The 17,322-nt window shown below is 55.5% G+C and overlaps 5 protein-coding genes across 5 annotated transcripts; 4 read left to right on the plus strand and 1 right to left on the minus strand.

Moving 5' to 3' along the window:
- Positions 1-86: 86 nt before the first annotated feature.
- On the plus strand, positions 87-1,247 carry CMQ_5962 (uncharacterized protein; the record flags this gene model as incomplete). Its single annotated transcript, XM_014315027.1, has 2 exons — positions 87-126; positions 217-1,247. 2 exons carry the CDS (start codon positions 87-89, stop codon positions 1,245-1,247), a joined length of 1,071 nt encoding a protein of 356 aa, XP_014170502.1.
- An 806-nt stretch (positions 1,248-2,053) lies between these two features.
- CMQ_6407 (uncharacterized protein) lies at positions 2,054-3,496 on the plus strand (the record flags this gene model as incomplete). Its single annotated transcript, XM_014315472.1, has 2 exons — positions 2,054-2,550; positions 2,626-3,496. The coding sequence occupies 2 exons, from the start codon at positions 2,054-2,056 to the stop codon at positions 3,494-3,496; spliced, it is 1,368 nt and encodes a 455-aa protein (XP_014170947.1).
- Positions 3,497-5,042: 1,546 nt separating this feature from the next.
- On the plus strand, positions 5,043-7,104 carry CMQ_6341 (cecr1 family adenosine deaminase; the record flags this gene model as incomplete). The annotated part of the gene is made up of 3 exons (XM_014315406.1): positions 5,043-5,743; positions 5,808-6,713; positions 6,792-7,104. 3 exons carry the CDS (start codon positions 5,043-5,045, stop codon positions 7,102-7,104), a joined length of 1,920 nt encoding a protein of 639 aa, XP_014170881.1.
- A 1,887-nt stretch (positions 7,105-8,991) lies between these two features.
- On the plus strand, positions 8,992-9,747 carry CMQ_6257 (cross-pathway control protein 1; the record flags this gene model as incomplete). Its single annotated transcript, XM_014315322.1, has 1 exon — positions 8,992-9,747. One exon carries the CDS (start codon positions 8,992-8,994, stop codon positions 9,745-9,747), a length of 756 nt encoding a protein of 251 aa, XP_014170797.1.
- A 518-nt stretch (positions 9,748-10,265) lies between these two features.
- CMQ_6316 (translation initiation regulator) lies at positions 10,266-12,652 on the minus strand (the record flags this gene model as incomplete). The annotated part of the gene is made up of 2 exons (XM_014315381.1): positions 10,266-11,738; positions 11,816-12,652. 2 exons carry the CDS (start codon positions 12,650-12,652, stop codon positions 10,266-10,268), a joined length of 2,310 nt encoding a protein of 769 aa, XP_014170856.1.
- Positions 12,653-17,322: the final 4,670 nt, after the last annotated feature.

Genomic DNA, 17,322 nt, shown 5'->3' on the forward strand with positions numbered 1-17,322 from the left:
CAGCTTCAAGCACGTAGTAGAGCAGAGCAAAGGAAGGCGCTCGTCTACATCGTCGGCACGCGCACCGTCTTTGAAATTCCCCAGCCATGTCGCTGGACCATATCATCCGCTTCGCGACCGATGTCGGTGTGTTTCAGCCTGCGATGCCCTCACGGCCCCCTTGAGCCGCTGCCTTTTTGTCTGGACCATTGCTAACTCCTTTTGCTCCGGGTGCAGTCGGGCTCGAGCGCATACTTCGTTTCTGGCAGTCTGTGCTGATGCTCACCGTCAGCAGCCCGACGCTGTTGGGATGTCTCGTCGCCGTCCTCAGCCCGGCTCTGGGAACGGCAACGGCAACGGCAACAGACCCAGCAAAGTACGGTCTCGTTCTGGCGCAGTACCAACACGTCTTTGTCGGCCTGCGCGACCAGGTGAACATTGTACGGCGTTACTTCCGCATCTTCCGCACCGCCGAGAGCTTCCAGATGGCACATCGGCTGTTCGGCGAGCTGCTGCTGCTGCCAAACGTCGCCGTGGCAGTCAAGGGGCCTGAAAAGGAGGCGAGAGAAGCGACGGAAGACGGGGAAGCCAAAAAGACCGACGAGAAGTCAGGGAGTCACCAGGACCACAAATGCCACAGCCACACGAACCGAAAGAGCCACGAGAGCCTCAGAAGCGTCCTTCCACCCTGGCTCAGCGCCTTTGGACGCGCCTTCCACGGCATGCACCTCCTCCTCGAGCTTGTCACCCTGCCGGATAACCTCAACATCGACGGGCTGTCGGCCTGGGGGCCCGAGACTGCCGGTCGCCTCATCATCGAGTCGCAGCGCTTCTGGTTCCTGTCGCTGGCCTGCAACCTGGCGTCAGGGCTGCTGCGACTCAGCCGCCTGACCAAGGAGCTGCCGCTTTCCGAGGTGCCGATCGAAGAGCCGGCTCAAGAGAGCCCGCTGCCGGTGGGCAGCGACATGATCGACGATCCCGCCGCCCTGTCCGACGACATCTCCAGAGAGCAGGCCCGTCTGCGCCGCATCGCACGTGCCCATCTCAACCAGCGCCGCGCCTGGCGCCGCCGCCTTCGGGCCCGTGCCGCCTTTATCTTCCGCCACGCGCTTGCCGACGGTCTCGACATCCTCTTGTCCGGAACCAACATCGGCTGGCTCTCATTGCATCCGGCCACCGCCGGCGCGGTCATGATGACTACCTCACTGCTGACCGGCTGGGATGCCTGGGAGAGATGCGGAACAGAGGTGCTAAAGAAGAGCGGCTAAAGAGGGAGGAAAGGCAGCCGCTGAAGAAGCAAGGTCAAAGAGAACTGTAAGATGGATACACGACATAGCGTAGGATTTCTCGCCGGTCTTGTGGGTATTTTTTCGCGGAAACACACTGTTCATAGACTAGTACGTTTGTATATACAAAGCAGAAAGATATAGAAGGATAGAAGGGAATGGCAAACGGAACTGTAGAAAATCCAGGTAATCATCGTCAATAAACACCAGCAGAAAGGAGCTTGACGCCTATTGTGTAGGCTGCAGGGCATACACATGCTCAGGCCACAATATGCAGCCTTATCTGAAAAAATGTTGTGTCACAGTGGCCATGTGACTCATGACTGGCATCAACACCTGATGCATGGCCGCAGTCTTGAGCCGCCTCGCCTATATTTCACCAGTGGCAGGTGCTCGACCTGGGATGTCAGCCTTGCCCGTTCTCCCTATTGATTCTGCCGTCACACACCGCTGTACATCCCCCAGTGTCCACTCACGTTATCCGTAACCAGATTCTGCCGCCCAGAGCGGTGAAAATTTTCACGGCTGCAGCCAACGAACTTTTTTCGCAGAATTCGACAGCCTCGAAATCTGACGCAGGGAGACCAATCCGTCCATTTTCACGTCTTTTGTCTTTGTTCTCTCACCCCCCGTCCGACCAACCTCCCATGTCGGCTGAGAACAACACCGGTCGTCCTCCCGCCTGGCTGTTCTCAACCAATTCGTCCACATCCACATCTGCTCGGCAAGTTGCGACCGAACTCCAATCCCCGACACCAAAGCCAACGAGAACACAAAGCCACAGCACCATGGCCAAGGCACCCAAAGCCGAGAAGAAGGCCAAGCCGGCAAAGAAGGCTGTTTCCGAGAAAAAGGAAAAGAAGACCAAGAAGCAGGAAGCCGCCCCCTCCTCGCCTCCTCCGCAGCTGCTGGACCTCGTCGAGACCTTCCTGTCCGACAATGACTTTGCCAAGGCGCACGACGAGTTCAAGCAGCAGCGCGAGATGAAGGGCTGGCTGACGCCAAAGAAAGGCGCCGCTGCTTCTGGCGCCTTCGCTGCCGCCGATGCCCCGAACCAGTCGCTCGTGGGTGTCTTTGAAAAGTGGGAGACCACGCTCCAGAACGGCGAGGCCGCCAGCAAGCGCAAGCCTGTCGACAAAAAGGCGGCTGCAGCCACCAGCTCTGACAGCGACAGCGGCAGCGAGAGTGACAGCGAGAGCAGCAGCAGCTCGGAGAGCGAGAGCGACAGCGACGACGACAGCGATGACGATGTTGACATGAAGGACGCGGCACCCGCGGCGGAGACGTCCGACAGCGAGAGCAGCAGCAGCAGCAGCAGCAGCAGCAGCAGTAGCAGCGATAGTAGCAGTGAGGATGACAGCGAGTCCGAGGCTGAGGCCAAGCCTGCAAAGGCCGCAAAGGCTACCAAGGCAGACAAGCCTGCTGAGACTCCCAAGGCGAATCCTCTGAAGCGGAAGGCAAGCTCCAGCAGCAGCAGCAGCAGTGACGACTCTTCCGACTCATCTTCGTCAGAGTCCGACAGCGACTCGAGCTCGTCTGATGACGGCAAGCACAAGACGAAAAAGGCGAAGCTCGCAGCTGAGGCTTCATCGTCGTCATCGTCGTCTGAGGAGGAGGATTCCGATTCGGAGTCTAGCTCCGACTCAGAGTCTGATTCATCCGACAGCTCTGACTCTGATTCGTCTTCGTCTTCCGACTCGGATGCCTCTGCAGAGGTCGCCGCGGCCTCTGCGGTGGCACTTCCAGAATCGGGCAGCTCGTCGGGATCGGACAGCGACAGCGACAGTAGCAGCAGCAGCAGCAGCAGCAGCAGCAGTAGCAGCGCTGGTGACAAGTCCAAGGCCACAGCGTTGTCCACGGCTAAGAGCGAGTCTTCGGACACGTCCGCCACGGTCGGCAAGACGTCACCGGAGCTCACAGCGGCCGCGCCGGCCAAGTTTCCACCCTTCCCGCCCGACCCGGCCGTCAAGCTGAACAACCGTGGCCGCGGAACGCCAAAGGGCGACGGCGCCAGCGAGCGTTTCTCGCGCATCAAGCAGGACGTCTACGTCGACCCGCGGCTCGCATCCAACGCATTCAACGCGCATGACTGGGGCCGCAAGGCACACGAGGACCTCATCGTGACCAAGGGCAAGGGCTTTACCAAGGAGAAGAACAAGAAGAAGCGTGGCAGCTACCGGGGCGGCTTCATCGACACAGGCGCCCGCAACGGCGTCAAGTTTGAGGACTGAGATGCGCCTAGGAGCAGGAGCGGTTAGGAGTTGTATTTCTTGAAATATATTTGATGCTCTTTCTGCTTTATTATTATCGGCTTTGTTGGCATCTCTTTTTATTTTCCAGCTCTCTTCATCTACAGCACGGCGTTTGATGGAAGACACAATGGGAGAGACGTGGTGTAGTCTGCTGGGCCTACAAAAGTAAGTGTCAAACCACAAGCACCGAGTTAGTTGAAATCAAGCTTAGCACGAGGCGCTGTAGGAAAGGTCGCCCGCTATATTTGGAAGTACTTAATATCCGGCGCGTGGCTTAGGATGCGAAACTCCAGGCGCCAACGGCCTGTAAAATCGCCTGTTCAGGACTTACCAGGACACGATATCCGTGCACTTAGTTCCACTGCTAGGATTGGTCAAGACTAGGTCGGACGGACCTTGCAGTATTATGGTGCATAGGCAGACTTCAGTCCTTAGGGCGCTCAAAAGAGCAGGTGGCCTCCACTAAGCTTTGGCTTCAGCAAGGGGGGCTCCCTTTACAGTGTCGCAAAGAGTCATGCAGCAAAGAGGCCTCGCTGCAAGCGGCCAGCCCTCAAGCAACATTTGTGCGACAAGCAGCTGGACAAATGCCGCCCTGATAGTTGGGACGCAGTAGGCGCGTAATCAATTAAATGTGGACTTGAACGTATTGAAAGCGCTTAGTTTTTTCCCTTTGGCAGGACCAGACTGTGGCTGTGCATATCGATCTGCCGCGTTTGGTCACCGTTGGCAATACAGCCTTCCTCTCTACCTTCTTTCAGGCTTCTCATCGCACGAGCTCACGTCTATCAAACCCTGTCCAGTGCGGTTTTGTGATCAGGAGTGCTGTGGCTGAAAACTTCAGTTTTCGCTCGCCCAGGAACTGTGGGCGTGTCATCTGAACTCTTGTCGATTGGAAACTAAGATATAATCTGCCCCAGCGAACCGCCGTTGTTGGGCTGGAAGCCGTGGCTCTTTCAATACCAAACCGGTTTATGCCAGTTTATTTCCACGTTTTCAAAGCAGCGGTACTTTAATCAACTTCCGTTTTCAGATCTGCCTTTGTCTGCAGGACCGACGAGAGGCCAGGGTGACGGAAGGGAGAGGAAAAAATTGAAAGCGGCCAGTGGCCAGTGGCCTAGCGCAGCCCTGCATCCCATCCATGTGTCCTTGTTTTGATGTCACCAGACTCAAAGCCACAGCTTGTTGGACGCAGATGGATAAAGACAGCCAAGAAATAGAGTGCTGCCCTCGACCTCGCCAGAATCCGCCTCAAGGCCATATGCAAAAGCCTTTCAAAAACGCGGCTAGGACAAAGAAAGCAGCACAGGCTTTTTTTAAAGAGGCACAGCCGGTGGAAACTATATTACAGTCCAAGCTGCCCTCTAGGATGCCAACGTCACAATCCTTACCAGATGTGCCTCACATACGAACAGCACTAACACCACCAGCTTCACCAATTTCACAAACATTCTCAAGATCACCTGGCTTGCCAGACTCACCAACGTCGCCGGCTTCACCAATTTTTCAGGAGAATAAGGCCCTCGGCATGGCATCCACCGTCAAAGGAGATAATAAACCGTTGAGTACCCGGATCGAGGAGTACGAGGCACATCGCAAGGAAATAATCGACGAAGAGGATGGTGTTGCTTTTGACTACGCATGCAAAAAGAATGCAACTGCTGCCGAGATACTGGCTGATGCCGTGATAAGGAAACTGAAGACGGATGATAAGGAAGCCTTTTATGATTCGGCAGCCACGAGAACAGGCTTTGGCAGGCAGGAGCATCCGCATTTCCCAGGCGACCATTTCCTGACAAATGAGCCTATTATCGCTAAGACTGAACTGCTAAAGGTAGCCAAGGCGATGCCGAAGGGCGCACATCTGCACATACACTACAATGCCTGTTTACTACCAACCGTGCTGTTGGAGGTGGCCAAGGGCATGGATCGCATGTTCATAACGAGCGATCTACCGCTCGTGTTGACCAAGACGTCCGAATCAGACAGCTTGGTCGGCACCGAGAATTTCTTCCTCTGCGAAATACAATTTTCTATCCTGTCCAACGAAAAGGTGACCGACCCGGGTGACATTTTCAGCCCAGCCTACAAGCCGCGCCAGACTATGCACTTCAAAAAATTCTTGAAGCGCTTTCCTAGCGCGTTCGGCACCCCGGCCATGGAATGGCTGGCGTCGAAGCTGGTCTTCTGCGAGGAAGAAACCTACGACATCCCTCAGACGTCGAGAGGGTAAGCATACGTTGAGCATTCAAAGCGAGCAGGAAAAGCGAATCGAGCTGATACAAAGACACAGGGCCTGGGAGCGTTTTAATGGACGGACGCGTATGATGAAGGGACTCTTCAATTATGCGACTGCATACCGGGAATACACAAAAGCTTTTTTAGAGAATCTTCTGGAAGACAATATACAGTACGCAGAGATACGGCCAAACTTTATGCCAACCAACCACCTGTGGAGCGACGATGGGACGAAGCAGATCACCAACGCTGGCATCATCGAAATAATCATTGAAGCATGCAAGGCTTTCAAGGCGCGAAAGGAAGATGAGAGGAATAAAGCTGAGCAGAAAAAAGCCAAGCAAGACAGAGCCGAGAAGGACGGAGCCAAGCAGGACGACAAGCAGGACGACAAGCAGGACGACAAGCAGGACGACAAGCAGGACGACAAGCAGGACGACAAGCAAATGCGGCACTTTGACGGTATCAAGATCATATACTGTACGCCGCGATCATTTTCGAACGAACAGATAAAGAGCGCGCTGGATGAATGCCTTGAATTTAAAAGAAGGTGGCCGGGTTACATAGCCGGTTTCGATCTGGTTGGCGAGGAGGCCAAGGGCCATCCACTAAAGAGGTTTGCAGTTGAACTGCTTACGTTTCGACACCAGTGTATTAAAGAGGGCTATGATATCCCCTTCCTCTTCCACTGTGGTGAGACGCTCGAGATGGGCACCGACGTCGATCGCAATCTGGTGGACGCCCTGGTGCTGGGCGCAAAGCGCATCGGCCACGGCTTCGCGTTGCCTCGTCATCCGGTCATCCTGCAGCGGATGAAGGAGGAGGATGTCTGTGTCGAGGTCTGTCCGATTTCTAACGAGATATTGGGCCTGACGCCTCGCATCGGCGGCCATGCCGTCTACAGCCTGCTGGCCAACAATATGCCTTGCACGGTAAACAGCGACAACGGCACGCTCTTCAAGTATGTGTCTTGATGATTTGGCATATTCTGTCTGCCTCATACTGAATGCTCAGCCCTATGCTAACAGCCCCCCGGCAGGTCCACTCTTTCCCACGACTTTTACCAGATCCTGGTGGGCAAGGAAGACATGGGTCTCTTTGGCTGGCGACAGCTGGCCGAGTGGAGCCTGAAGCACGCCTGTCTGAACAAGTCCGAACTGGCCGAGGCCCGGGTTCACTGGCTCGCAGCTTGGTGTCGCTTCATTATCTGGTTGCTCGAGACGTACGGTTTGGCAGACAAAGATACAAAAATGGTACTGGCAGAAATCGCAAATGGAGATAAGAAAGCAGCGATAGCCTTGGACTCAAAACAGACTACTGCGGCAGAAAACCCGGCCACAACCAAGCAGTAGAAATCATGGTCCGGAGAGGCGTGCGATATCCACTTCAATTCTTATGGCAGCTGGGCTTTACGACGGAGTTTCTCCTTCCTGTCTTCAACGTTTAGCTGACACGGCTGCGTTCGGTTCTATCCATTATAAGTGTTTGATTTCCCAATTTATGATTTCATGACACGGATTGCCACCGTTTCGAGGTTGCTTGTAGTTTTATCGTATTACGAGTATGGAGACCCATCGTAATTTATGCTAATATCCGTCACTCTATGACTAGTGAGAGGAGTGCGCAGTGGAAGCGATGGAAAATTACAGGCCCGATTATCATGTCATGCACATCTTAATAGCGCACCCTTCCTGGAATGGTTGCAGACTAATAGGCGAAAATTTTAGGCGACCGTCTGCCAGGGCAAACCAAAACAGGATTTAATTGCTCGCAGTCCAGACCACAGTCGGACGCCGTCTTCTCCGGAAATCGGTTCTCTCTCCCTTACTCGTCCCTCAAGTACCCCAACACTGGTTCATCTGCATAAGCCAAGCTATCTTACGTTGTAGTCCGTCTTCCCATGCTGCGATGAAACGCAAACTCCTGCAGTAGAGAGACTGTTCCGGGGAAAGCAAAACGGAGAGATGAGATATGACTCACACGGTCAGCAGCGTAAGACGGACGCTGATTACGCTTGCCCCTCTATGAGAGGGGGAGGGGCAGGCGGTCCACACCTTGGGAAATTACGGTGGTTTCCCAATCTTTAGGGCTCGCCTTGGCTTTGACGCCCTGCAGTGTTGTCCATACGAGCACTGCCCTTATCGGGCTATGTTTTGCCCACCAGCCGGCTCGTCTAACGGGTCCAGACTGACCTAGGCGTCCTGTTGTAGACTAGCGCTGAAAATGTGACTCACATGCCCGCTCTTTTCGTAGAAACTGTTTTGCGACGCGACAGCAGACAAGTACCGTCTCGAGTCTTTTACATGCATATGTACAAGTGGCATGCTGTCGGTGGGTCGTGTGGGCTTGGAGGGCGCCCTTCCACATGTCGTTTTGTCCTGGCGCTTTCTCGGTTCTTTCTGCCTGTGGCCACCACCATTGCTGCCTGATACATAATTTCGCCCCGCCCACATCTATTCCGATTTTTTTCCCTCCTCCTTCTTTCTCTCCTTTCTGTCTTCACCCAAACTTCATCAATCAAGAGCCAGAACCAGATCAGACAGCAAAGATGCGTTAACCAACCCCCCTTCCCCGTATACCTCACACCCGCCGACAAAATTTCGTCGTCTACGCAATACCGTTTTTTCACTCCCCACTCTTCAACCTCAGCTCCTCCTTCCCAGGTCGATCTGAACGTCTGCTCTGAGCAACTGCCTCGCCGCTTTCCACGTTCCTCCGCAACCATTTCCCCCCAAGACTTTACAGTCTTCATCACGGATTCCCAACCGTCAACATGGCTTCCCTCCAGTTCACCCCGCCTGCCGGCCTCATCCGCGCATCCAGCACAACCGCACAACAACAACCTGAACGTGCCTCTGCAGGATTTTGTCTTGTTCGATTCACCGAAGCAGCCCCAACAGCGTCCACATAGTCGGTTTGCCCACCAGCCTGCCACCTCAGGAAGTGTTAACCCGTATCAACAACATCTGCTGCCTGTCACACCTCCACCGCAGATTCAGCGTGTCAGTCAAATCCAGTCCGCCGCAGGCCAGCCTTGCACTCCGTCTCCATCCGTTTTCCCACGTCATCGGTTTCCGTCTGTTGCTCAGAATCATTTTTACGCGTCTTCTGCTCCGTCTTCTGCTATTGCCCTGAACAACAACAACCAACTGCAACCCGCGGCTCAGATCCGGCCGCCCGTCCCGCCGTTCCCTGTCCAGCACAACAGCACTGGTTCTATCCCTCGTATTCCGAGCAAAATGGTTCTCGAAGGTACGCTGGACCCCACCACCACTATCACTAGCTCGCTGCGCACATTTGCTTACATTTATGATGTAGATTTGACCGACTTCCCGGCCGGCTACGATAGTGCCGTGTTCTCCTCGCCGGCCGTGGGTGTCTATGACCTCCACGCCGGCGGGTCGAGCAACTCGAGTCACGTTGGTACTGTGTCGCCTCACGATCTCTTTCTGCATGACTCGTTTATGTCGGCACCGAACTCGACTGCGCTCACCTCCTTGACTTCGCCCTCGGATTACAATGAGTCTCCGTACGTCGACAGCTACGACGTCTCTCCCAACTTTGGGACTGGCGACGCCGAAGCTGTCAGCGGACAGGATGCAGCATGGTTCCCACTCTTCGATCAGATTAACAATGCGGTCGCCGGCGCTGCGGCTGCTGATGACAAGATATCTCCAGAATCGGACTTTGCTGATCTCTCTGAAGACAAAGTCGATAGCAGCAGTCGCCGGGGGTCGGGCCACACCCGGTCGGCCTCTTCGTCAACAAAGCACTCCTCTGTTTCTGGTGTGAACTCGCGGAGGCGGGATAAGCCTTTGGCCCCCATCGTGGTTGAGGACCCGTCAGACACGGTGGCAATGAAGCGTGCTCGCAACACTCTGGCTGCCCGGAAGTCCCGGCAACGGAAGCAAGAACGCTTGGAAGAGCTAGAAGAGGTGATTGCGAAGCTGACAGCAGAGCGTGATCACTGGAAGAAGGTGGCTCTTAATCAGTAGTCTTGTTGGGACTCGCTCGGCTGCCTTTCCAGCTGATTGTATTTTTGCGCTGTTGTGCTTTTTTCTTTACGGAGGAAGACGGGGTAAAAGTTTCTTTTGAACTGGAGGGAGGTGCGCTTTCTATTGGGGTCTAACATCTCCCGTTTCTTTGTTGTCGTTATCATTTTTACGGATATCGCTCAGTCGCGAACATTTCCTGTTATCATATTGAGCTGTCATCTCGTATACGGTCAACATGAGCATTATATTATTAATACCCAACTGCACTCTGCACTGCACTGCTGCATTTAAGCTATTCCCATTTTGGATCACGTGACATATCATGTGCATTGGTGGCATAAGGTACGGTACTTCGTACTCTGATGTTCAAGCACAATCAACTGCCATTTGATTTGAGTCGATTTAAGATACATAGTAATTGTCCTGCCCACCGAGAATATCCACTAGTATTGATGCACTCCGTATTCGCGTAAATCATCTCGCATGAGCGGGCCTCTCTCGCGGCCACGACGACGGGTCTAGTGGGCCTTGACGACGCCGGCAGCGTTGGCCTGAGCGGCAATGCGCTTCTTGTACTGCTGGACGTCGCCGGGGAACTTCTCGACGGTGCCACCGTCGCAGACCCAGAGGCTGGTGCAGACGTTTTGCAGCATGGTGACGTCGTGGCTGACCATGAGGACGCCGCCCTCGAAGGAGCGCAGGGCGTCGGCGAGAGCGTCCATGGCCTCGATATCCAGGTGGTTGGACGGTTCGTCGAGCACGAGAATGTGAGGGCTAGTGAGGGCGAGACAGGCAAAAGCGACGCGGGATTTCTGACCACCGGACAGGACGACCATCTTCTGAAGGCCAGTGGTGCCGGTGATGCCAAAGGCGCCGAGCTGGCGACGATACTCCTCATCGGTGCGGCCAGGATACTCGCGGGCCATGAAGGAGACGGCCGAGATGGTGAGATCGAGGGCGTCGACGTGGTGCTGGGCGAAGAAGCCGATGCGCAGGCGCGGATTTGTGGACACAAGCCCGCTGACAGGCTGCAGACGGCCGGTCAGCAGATGCAGCACGGTCGTCTTGCCGGCACCGTTGGGACCGACGATGCCGATGCGCGAGTCGAGCTGGACGTCGAGATCGACGTTGCGCAGCAGCGGCACGCCGCCCGGACCGCCATAGCCAAACGACACATCGGACATCTGGACGATGGGCGGCGACAGCTTCTCGACTTCGGGGAAGCTGAAGTGCACGCTGTACTCGGTCTCGGGGGCCTCGAGCACGGGCATGCGCTCGAGCTTCTTGATGCGCGACTGCGCCTCGGACGACTTGGCCGCGTTGTAGCGGAACTTGTCGATAAAGGCCTGCAGGTGAGCACGCTGGGCCATCTGGTTCTCGTACTCGCGGCGGGCCGTCTTCTTGCGCTCCTCGCGCGTCGCATAGAACGAGTCGAAATTGGCACCGCGGTAGTAGTCCAGCCGTTGCGAGTGCTGGTGGATGATGTCGGTGGCGACCTCGTTGAGAAAGGCCCGGTCGTGCGACACCACCAGCACCGTGCTCGGATAGTTCTGCAGGTAGCCCGAGAGAAAGGTGATCGACGGCACGTCCAACATGTTGGACGGTTCGTCCAGCAGCAGCAGGTCCGGCTCGCAGAAGAGTGCTCGTGCCAGCGCCAGCCGCATCCGCCAACCGCCTGAAAACGTCTTGGTCGCAAACTGCTGTCGCTCGGCCGAGAAGCCCAGACCGGCTAGGATGCTCGCCGCCCGCGACTCTGCCTTGTCTGACTCCATCTCCGACAGCTTGCCCTGGATGTCGCCCAGCCGCTGGTCCTGCGCCTCGCGGTCACGGTCCAACCGTGCTGCGTCGGCTGATGTGTCGGCCAGCGAGGCCCGCTGCGTCTCGATCTCCGCCAGCTTGGCCGTAATCACCGTCTGCTCCTTGAGGAGGTACTTTCGCCACACATCGGCGTCGAGGACGGCCTGCAGTGCAGACGTGTCGTCACCCGTGATCTGGCAGCTCGGGTCAGCAGTCTGTTTCTCTCTCTCTCTCTCTCGCCTCACAATGCCTCTCGTCCGCCATCTCTCACCTCTTGCTCCACATGCAGGATCGAAATGTGCAGCGGCACTGCTAGCTCGCGTCTCGACAGCGCCCGCAGCAGCGTGGACTTTCCGACACCGTTGTGGCCGACCAGACCGTAGCGGTGGCCGTACGAAAGCGCCAGGTTGGTGTCGGTCAGGATGCGGATCCCGCCAATGGTGACGTCGATGTTGTCCAGCTTGATGTCCTTGGGCTTGCCGGCTGAGGCATCGCCGGCTGCTCCGAGCTGCAGCGGGTTGACGGCCATGTAAAAGTCCTCGTACGACTGCGCCTCGTCCTGCTGGTTGAGCAGCCGCGACGCCTCGTACTCGACCGTCTTGTACGTCTTCTTGTTCTGCTTGGCCGCGATCTTGCGTTCTGCCTTCTCCAGCTTGCGCCGGTCCACCTTGGACTCAACCTTGCGTGCGTTGACCGACTCCAGATCAACGCTGCCGCCCGTCGCCACCGCCAGCGTCGACGACATGTTGCGCTGCGCGCTCACCTGAATCGTCTGGTCCAGCCGCCGTACCGCTGACGGCGCCCCTCGCCGTCCGTTGGCTCCCGTTGCCTCCTCTGCATATCGTTCTACCCACTTGGCCACCAGCTTGCTGATGCTGTCCTGCTGTGCCGTGCTGGCCGTGTCGCCCGCTGCCGAGAGCAACAGGTCTGTCACCGCCGTCGCCGCATCGGCTAGTGGCTGCGCTGCATCGCCGCCGCCGGCCTCCTCCTCGCCGTCGTCGCCGCTGCCGCCTGACCACGCCGTCGAGGCATGGGTCAGGTAGCCCACCGAGTACTCCGACACCACCGGGTCAATGTTCGGGATGATGGCCCTGATCTCCGTCTCCATCTTGAATTGTCAGACGCGAGGCGGGGCGAGCTGCTGTGGGTGTGTGCGTGGGAGCAAGGGTCGTGTGGCCGCCTCGATGCTGAAGAACCATCGGATTTCCACTTCTGGGGTTGTGAATTTTCAGGCACGTGACTTCGCGATAGCGAACCACAGCGGAGGCCAAATCGCCCGCACCAATTTCGTGGAGCTGCACATGAATGCCCCTAGGGTTCATTGCTATTTTTACCACTGACCCGCCCGCCGGCGTACGCTGACAAGCACGCCTGCATGTGAACTCTAGTCGTGTATCTTCCTCCTGGCTGTGTGCATGTGTCTGACTGGCTGCAGAGCAAATCTTACGATGCAAGGGCAGCTCCACTCCAAGCCCACTGCCATTATCTTACCTGAAGAGCTGGTGCTCCGTAATGCAATCAGAGCATCGCGCCCGGCTCCACTGTCACACTGCCCTGGCAGCTTAGCCGCGCAGGTGACCATCTCTTCAAGAGCTGGGACCCCCCTGCATACATAGCATGAAATTGGCAGACAAAGAAACAGCGCGAAAGCATGTTACATAGTACGGTGCTGTTGTTGTTGAGGGATGAGTGGCTTTGGCGTAATGGTTCTCGTCGGTCCTTTTCTGGGGCTGTTCTGCGTCAAATCGGATCGCATCTGGTCGCCTGTCTCTTGTTTTGTTGTCGTGAGACAGGGCGTCTGTCGTGGCTGCGCCGCATTTGCACCTGGTCTCTTCTTTCTCTGGCCTTCGGGTCGCCAAAGTCGTTTGTATTACCTAATGACGGCCGTCGTGATCGCTGTAGCTTTCGTTACGGAATTGCAAGGGGGCCAGCCCTGCTATCTTGCCGCAGGTAAGATATGTATGTATCCATACTACGAAGTAGGGAAGCACGAAGTACTCGAAGGGATGGCCGAAAAGGCAGGAGCTCGGCTCAATGACATAGTAAGATGCATCAGCTTGTGCTTACTATGTACTATATGGACGACAAGAGGCATATTTCGTCATAGATCCTCCTTGTGTCAAAGTCATCTCCGAAGCAGGGAAGGAGGTTCTTCCTGGCGCAAACGTCCGTGTCGCGTGCCCAGCTAATCGCCGCGTGCCTCTGGTTTTAACCTTTTATTTAATTCCGCCTACCGGCTAGTCGCTGACCGTCCACGCTCTTTTTCTTCAACTCCCACGTCGGCCTCTCCTGGTGCAATCTCCCACCGCAACAATACGACACAACTGCTCTACGATCCACCTGTCCCATCTTGTCCACGGCGACGGTACTCGACGGGTGGCTCTGGGGGCGTCTGGTGAAACCTGACCCACCAAAGCCGGTAGAGACGGCTGCCTGCCTTACTTTTATACGGAGTGCTATGTACGGAGTATGTACGGACTACGGAGTACTCGTATACGACGTACGAACGAGGTTATCATTTTCTCCTGTGTGCTCGTACTTGTAAATGCCCGCTCTCGTCCCGCCCCCTCGTGCCCCCGGCTAGCTTGTCGCGTACCCCGCTGGAGCCGGCCCCTGTTTATTGTGAGTAACTAATATGGTGACGGAACGAGTTGCCACTGGACGACCCGTCGCTCAGAGCTGCATGCCGCCTTTTCCCCCTCTCTCTGCATGTAAGGTGCGAGTGCCTGCCGGTGGCCAGATGAACACTAAACACAAATCTGCTCAGACGGCTCACCTCAGCCAGCGACATTCGGTAATAGAGAACCTATCCTCCATTTATAGACGAGACAGCCACTCCACATCCCGGTTTTCCGGCAGACACTTCCCGAGACAGCTGACTTTTGCGTGAGCCCATCGTATTGTTCATGCTGGCGATCATTGTTTCCATAATCATCCCAGATGCTGAGCTGGCAGCACTGGCATATTGCATTGATACTACTCCCTTGCCTTGTGACACTCGATCACTCAGGTGAGCTGTCGGTTAGGTAATTTCCATGACGGCTACCGGCATTGGAGGAGTCCTACGGGCTTTTTTTGCGTCATGTTTCACGCACTTGCAGCTTTATTTGTCTTGTTATCACAAAGATGTCCAGCTAGACCGCTCTTCCGTCAGCTAATTAGCCCCTACAAGACGATCACGCCGGCAGTCCACCTGACTGTGAAAAGGGACCGCCCGACGCCTGAGCCGGACTCTCTTCTCGAATGACAAGTTGCCTTCTCCTTGGCTCGTCTCTTCCAATGTATATCACTTGCAAACGGGTCGCAACAACATGCGAAATCCGTGACAGCGCCCCGTCCCACAAACTAAACGAGAAGCACAAAGGCCATGTCGTCATCAGCACCTGACCGGCAGGCCAAGGTGATCGGAGAACGGCACAACGGCCGTACGCCCTACGAGTACTTCTCACCGAGCGTCGACGTATTTCCAGACGCCCTGTCCTTGGATTGTGGTGTGTGTGGATAGTCGGCAAAGGACGGTTAAACAAGTAACCAATCAGCCAAGCATCTGGCCCAATTGACTGTTTGGCGAGCTGACACTCTTTTACTAAACCCCCTTAGCGTATATCATCGTGTGGCTTAGGCTGGAGATCAATATGGTGAGGGAATAATATGGCTCGCGAGAGTGGTCCACGTCATCTATCTTGTGTAGGGAGTACTCTGTGCTATGTACGTCGTATGTACGTAATGCAGGCATAGAATATACTCGTACCCCGTCGGCCTGCACAAAGGATTGCCTAATGCATGTGCGTAATTCGTAAGGTTGAGATGCAGCCACATTTCTCGATCTTGCTTGGCCGGATTGACGAGCAACTTTGTAGCGGAGGCATCCACTACGGAGAAATACTCTGGAATTATAGTGGAGCCACCTTATTTTTCGATGCACAAGATACTATGTAAGAATAGACACAGCCTCTTTCAGCTGGCAACAGCTAAATTACAAGTATTCACTGGCTTCTGGCCGCTAGTCTCGAAGTAGTTATCTAAGCAAGATGGCACGCCTCCGACAAGCTGAAAGCGGGAGAGCAACGTGCATAGTAGGCTGCCCAGAGAAAAAGCAAAAGAGGATACAGGCACGGCCTAAGGCGCCAGGCGTCAGTGCAAAACGTCACAAAGAGACGGGACGACGTGTTGCACAACAACATACGTAAGTAAAGGAGTGCATCGCAGCTCGATATCTGTGTCATACGCTGTGCGCCAGAGGCGTCAAAAAGGCGGTGCGATGGCTGACGGCAGCTTGCAAGGCGCGTGCATGAGTGCAGATATGGGAAGGCGTTCCGGTTCACCGCCGAAAGAGCGCCTGTTCTGGCAGCTCACCCGGCTTGCCTACCGAGATACGACGTACTATGTAGGGGCGGATGGGTGGCAGCGTGTGACCTTCCCTGCTTGCTTCGCTTTCCGAGATGACGGTGGGAAAGAATTTTCTAGGGTCTGCAAGAGAACTCCGTACGATGCAACAATGCAATGTTTCTAATTGGCAGAACAACAGCACGTACACCGTCAACTCGGTGCACTTTCTTTTTGTGACAGAAAACGCCAGGGTCCATGTCCGTGGGGCCGGCAGGGCGAGAATATTGGAGCATCGTAATGTTAGCAAGACGGAGCCTTGCTAGGGAGAGAATAGGAGATGGTTTGGAAGCAGACAGCCACGTTGTGCAACAAAGACAGGATACGAGACAAAAGCCATCGCAATTTGAACCGAGGAGAGCAGGTGCAACAATGTGCAAGAACAACCGGAAGGAAATGTGGGCAAAGTAGAGAAACATGACATCTCAAGAGGTGTAATGATATCAACGCTCACTTCGAAGTGGAGACAAGGAAGCCCAGCCGAGGCGTCTTTGACTGTGCTTTTCCCACAAAAGACTGCTGAAACATGAAACGAAGTGCGCTATGGCCGGGACCCAAATAGGCCAGTTCCGGGGCCTTGTGCTACTCGTACTCGTAGTTGCACCGAGTTGCACTGTGCGCTATCTTAACCATAACAATATCAAAGACCGAGATAATCCAATCCCACCATCGTCCTAGCCGGGAACAGCGGCTTGCCGCAGCTTGGCTGCAGCAGCGCGTGCTCCATACGAGTGCTCGTACATAGTACTACGGGGTATGTAGTCCAGCTGGCCAGCTGGCCGACCGGTACTGTTGACCGGAGGCCGAGGTGCCACACAAGCATGCAAGGAGGCCGTCTTCAGAGGCCGTTCTTGGTGGCCGTCCATGGCAAGGTCTTGTTGTTGTTGTTGTTGCTGCTGCTGCTGCTGTGGTGGTTGTGCTTATCAGTCGCGGGGAAGCGGCCTGTTGTGCAGGCCAGAGCCTCACGATTACATCGAAGGTGCCCTTGTTCGCAACAAGCCGTTGACGAGTCGTTCCAACAAGCCGACCAAGCCACATATCTACGCCGGCGAGGCCGGTGGCCCAATCCCGGTGTCTAGTATTATCTCTCGTTGCGCTATTGCTTTTGGCGTTGGCTAGCTGGCCACTTACTCCGTATGCTCATTATGCCCCTGGAGCAGCAATATCAATCTCCCTCAGGCTTCGGGCCGTCGTGCTTCTGCAGAAAGCCACACGTCACACGGGAGAGTCTGGCCGGACAGCCATGCTCCAATGGACACTCGCAGAGCCGGTATCTCTCTCTACCATGTACCGTGCCGTGTCACGCCCTCCAACAGGCCCAACAGCCATCGCTTAATGCCGGCGATGGCGAAAAGAAGCTGGCAGGAAGCACGCGAACGCGGGAACGCTGGC

The sequence above is a fragment of the Grosmannia clavigera genome (assembly GCF_000143105.1).
Source record: "Grosmannia clavigera kw1407 unplaced genomic scaffold GCSC_167, whole genome shotgun sequence".
NCBI lineage: Eukaryota > Fungi > Ascomycota > Sordariomycetes > Ophiostomatales > Ophiostomataceae > Leptographium > Leptographium clavigerum.